This window comes from Budorcas taxicolor, chromosome X, assembly GCF_023091745.1.
Source record: "Budorcas taxicolor isolate Tak-1 chromosome X, Takin1.1, whole genome shotgun sequence".
Lineage (NCBI taxonomy): Eukaryota > Metazoa > Chordata > Mammalia > Artiodactyla > Bovidae > Budorcas > Budorcas taxicolor.
This window is the reverse complement of record NC_068935.1, coordinates 13490240-13492644: the sequence shown is the minus strand read 5'-3', so window position 1 is coordinate 13492644 and position 2405 is coordinate 13490240. Positions and strand designations below refer to the sequence as shown.

Genomic DNA, 2405 nt, shown 5'->3' with positions numbered 1-2405 from the left:
TTGTAGATTAATTGATCATGGACTGCAAGCATATGCAACCAGTCAATCCTAAAGGAAATCAGTCCTGAATATTCATTGGAAGGACTGATGCTGAAGCTGAAACTCCAGTACTTTTGACATGATGTGAAGGACTGGCTCCTTGGAAAAGATCCTGATGCTGGGAAAGATTGAAGGCGGGAGAGAAAGCAACGACAGAGGATGAAATGGTTGGATGGCATCACCGACTTGATGGCCATGAGTTTGAGTAAGCTCTGAGAGTTGGTGATGGACAGGGAAGCCTGGTGTGGTGTAGTCCATGGGGTCGCAAAGGGTCACACATGACTGGGAGACCGAACTGAACTGAACTGACCATAAGCCCATAGGTCTATTTCTGAGCTCTCCTGTTCTACAGATCCATGTGTCCATTTTTGTGCCAGTACTACACTGATTGGATTACTGTAGTTTACTGTTATAGACCAAAATCAGGGAACCCGATTCCTCCGGTGCTGGTCTTCTTCTTGAAGACTGTTTTGGCGATTCAGGGTCTTTCATCTTTCCATACAAAATTTAAAATTGTTTGTTTTAGTTCTGTGGAAAATGCCCTGGTATTTTCACAGGAATTGCATTGAATATGTGGATTGCCTTTGAGAGCACGGTGTTTTTTTTTTTTTAAAGAATATCAATTCCTCCAATCCATAAACAAGGTAGACCTTTCCCTCTGTTTGTATTATCTTCAATGTCTTTGATCAGGGTCTTATTCTTTCTAAGTACAGGTCTTTCACCACCACCTAGGTACATTTATTCCTAGGTGTTTTATTTCTCTCTCTTTTTATTCTTTTTCTCTCACTCTGGTGGTTTTTTAGCAATAAGAGTGATCATTTTTTGCGAAATAACCATTATAAATCATTAATCAATTCCAGATTGTGTGGTATTTGGGGGATCTAAATAATGTTTAAGAAAACAGTTTAAAATTTGCAAAATGTTAAATATTTTTAGTAAGTATCCCTATTTCTGTTTGTGTTCTGTATTTGGCAAATGGGATTTTGTCATTCTCTTCATAGTGATCATTGTCTTTGATGAGTTTTGGAGATAATAGCTGGTCAACTAATTCCTATGATTTTCAGGAGCACTGTGCTGAGGATGTCAGGACATTTCTGCTCCTGGCACTGTAGGTCAATCAGAAGGAAAAGATTCTGTGTTGGAGTAAAATGTCCACCAAGTGACCTGAGTCATTCTGATGTCTGAAAGAGCTTGAGTTATGGAGATCAGTCAGACTCTTTCAGGAAGCTCTAACTGATTATTACATTTTTCAACTTAGATGACTTTGGTGACATCTTTGAAACTTCTCTTGCATCAACAATAGACATAAATCAGCTGAGGTGAATAGATGACTGGCTGTCTCCTTCATGGGGCAGAGTTCAAAGATTTTCCTGGTGGAAGTCACGGAAAGTTTAAAGATACCACTGAGTTTGACTGACTGTGTGGTTAAACGTGGGGGAGGGGCAGTGGGAGTTGGGCGTGGAGCGTCCACTGTCACGTGACATGGGCTGCCATAGTAACAGGCCTCCTGCCTTGCATTTTATCCAATCAGAGATGGACAGTGTTTGTGACGTCAGGGAGGGCAGGGCTTATAAACTCCGCCAACTGCCTTCAATTCCCGCATGTCCTTTCTTCTGAGTAGTGGGGACTGGTGGCTCTGACATGGCTCAGCCATCCTCTGACAACTCTGAGGAAGACCTGGGCACCAACGAAGCCGGAACCTCCAAAACAGAGCCCTCTGAAACGGAGTCCTCTGAAACAGAGACCTCAGAAACGGAGCCCTCTGAGACAGAGACCTCGGAAGCGAGCCCTCCGAACCAGAGCCCTATGATGCTGAGCCAAAGAAGGCGAAACAGAAGACAGCTAAGGGCCGCCGCCGCCGCCATCTGGACAACTTTGCAAGCTTCGCCACATATTTCCCCAGGGTGCTGAGGCAAGTGCACACCGGCCTGAGTCTCTCTCACGAGGCCATGAACGTCATGGATTCGTTCGTGAAGGATATGTTTGAGCAGATCGCCGAAGAGGCCGGGAGCCTGGCCCGCTCCAACAAGCACTGCACCATCACGAGTGGGGAGATCCAGACAGCCGTGAGTCTTCTCTTGCCTGGGGAGATCGGCAAGTACGCAGTGTCCGAGGCCACCAAGTCGGTCATCAGATACAACACCCGCAGATGAACTGCCTCATGACCACTGCAACATCGCAAACCGAAGACTCTTATCAGAACCACTTGAAGGGAAAAGACCTGTAGTGATAAAGAGCCACGTCCATCCACTCTGGCTTCTTTACGTATGCCCGACTTTCCATCTTTAAAACTTTTCCATCTCAAGGAAAACATTAAAAACCTCATCAAGTGTGCTTCAAATACGGTCGGTTGTGTCATTTGTTTG

General features: G+C 44.9%; 1 protein-coding gene across 1 annotated transcript; it reads left to right on the top strand.

Moving 5' to 3' along the window:
• The first annotated feature begins 1665 nt into the window (after positions 1–1665).
• On the top strand, positions 1666–2192 carry LOC128070318 (late histone H2B.L4-like). Its single transcript, XM_052663624.1, has 2 exons — positions 1666–1766; positions 1811–2192. Exons 1-2 carry the CDS (start codon positions 1681–1683, stop codon positions 2190–2192), a joined length of 468 nt encoding a protein of 155 aa, XP_052519584.1. The 5' UTR covers positions 1666–1680.
• The last annotated feature ends 213 nt before the right edge of the window (positions 2193–2405 follow it).

Excerpts from the sequence above, each read along its gene's own strand:
- LOC128070318 (XM_052663624.1), top strand. The coding sequence starts at position 1,681 with ATGGCTCAGCCATCCTCTGACAACTCTGAGGAAGACCTGGGCACCAAC. Across the intron at positions 1,767-1,810 it reads ACAGAGCCCTCTGAAACGGA|AGACCTCGGAAGCGAGCCCT; the intron begins GTCCTCTGAAAC and ends CCTCTGAGACAG.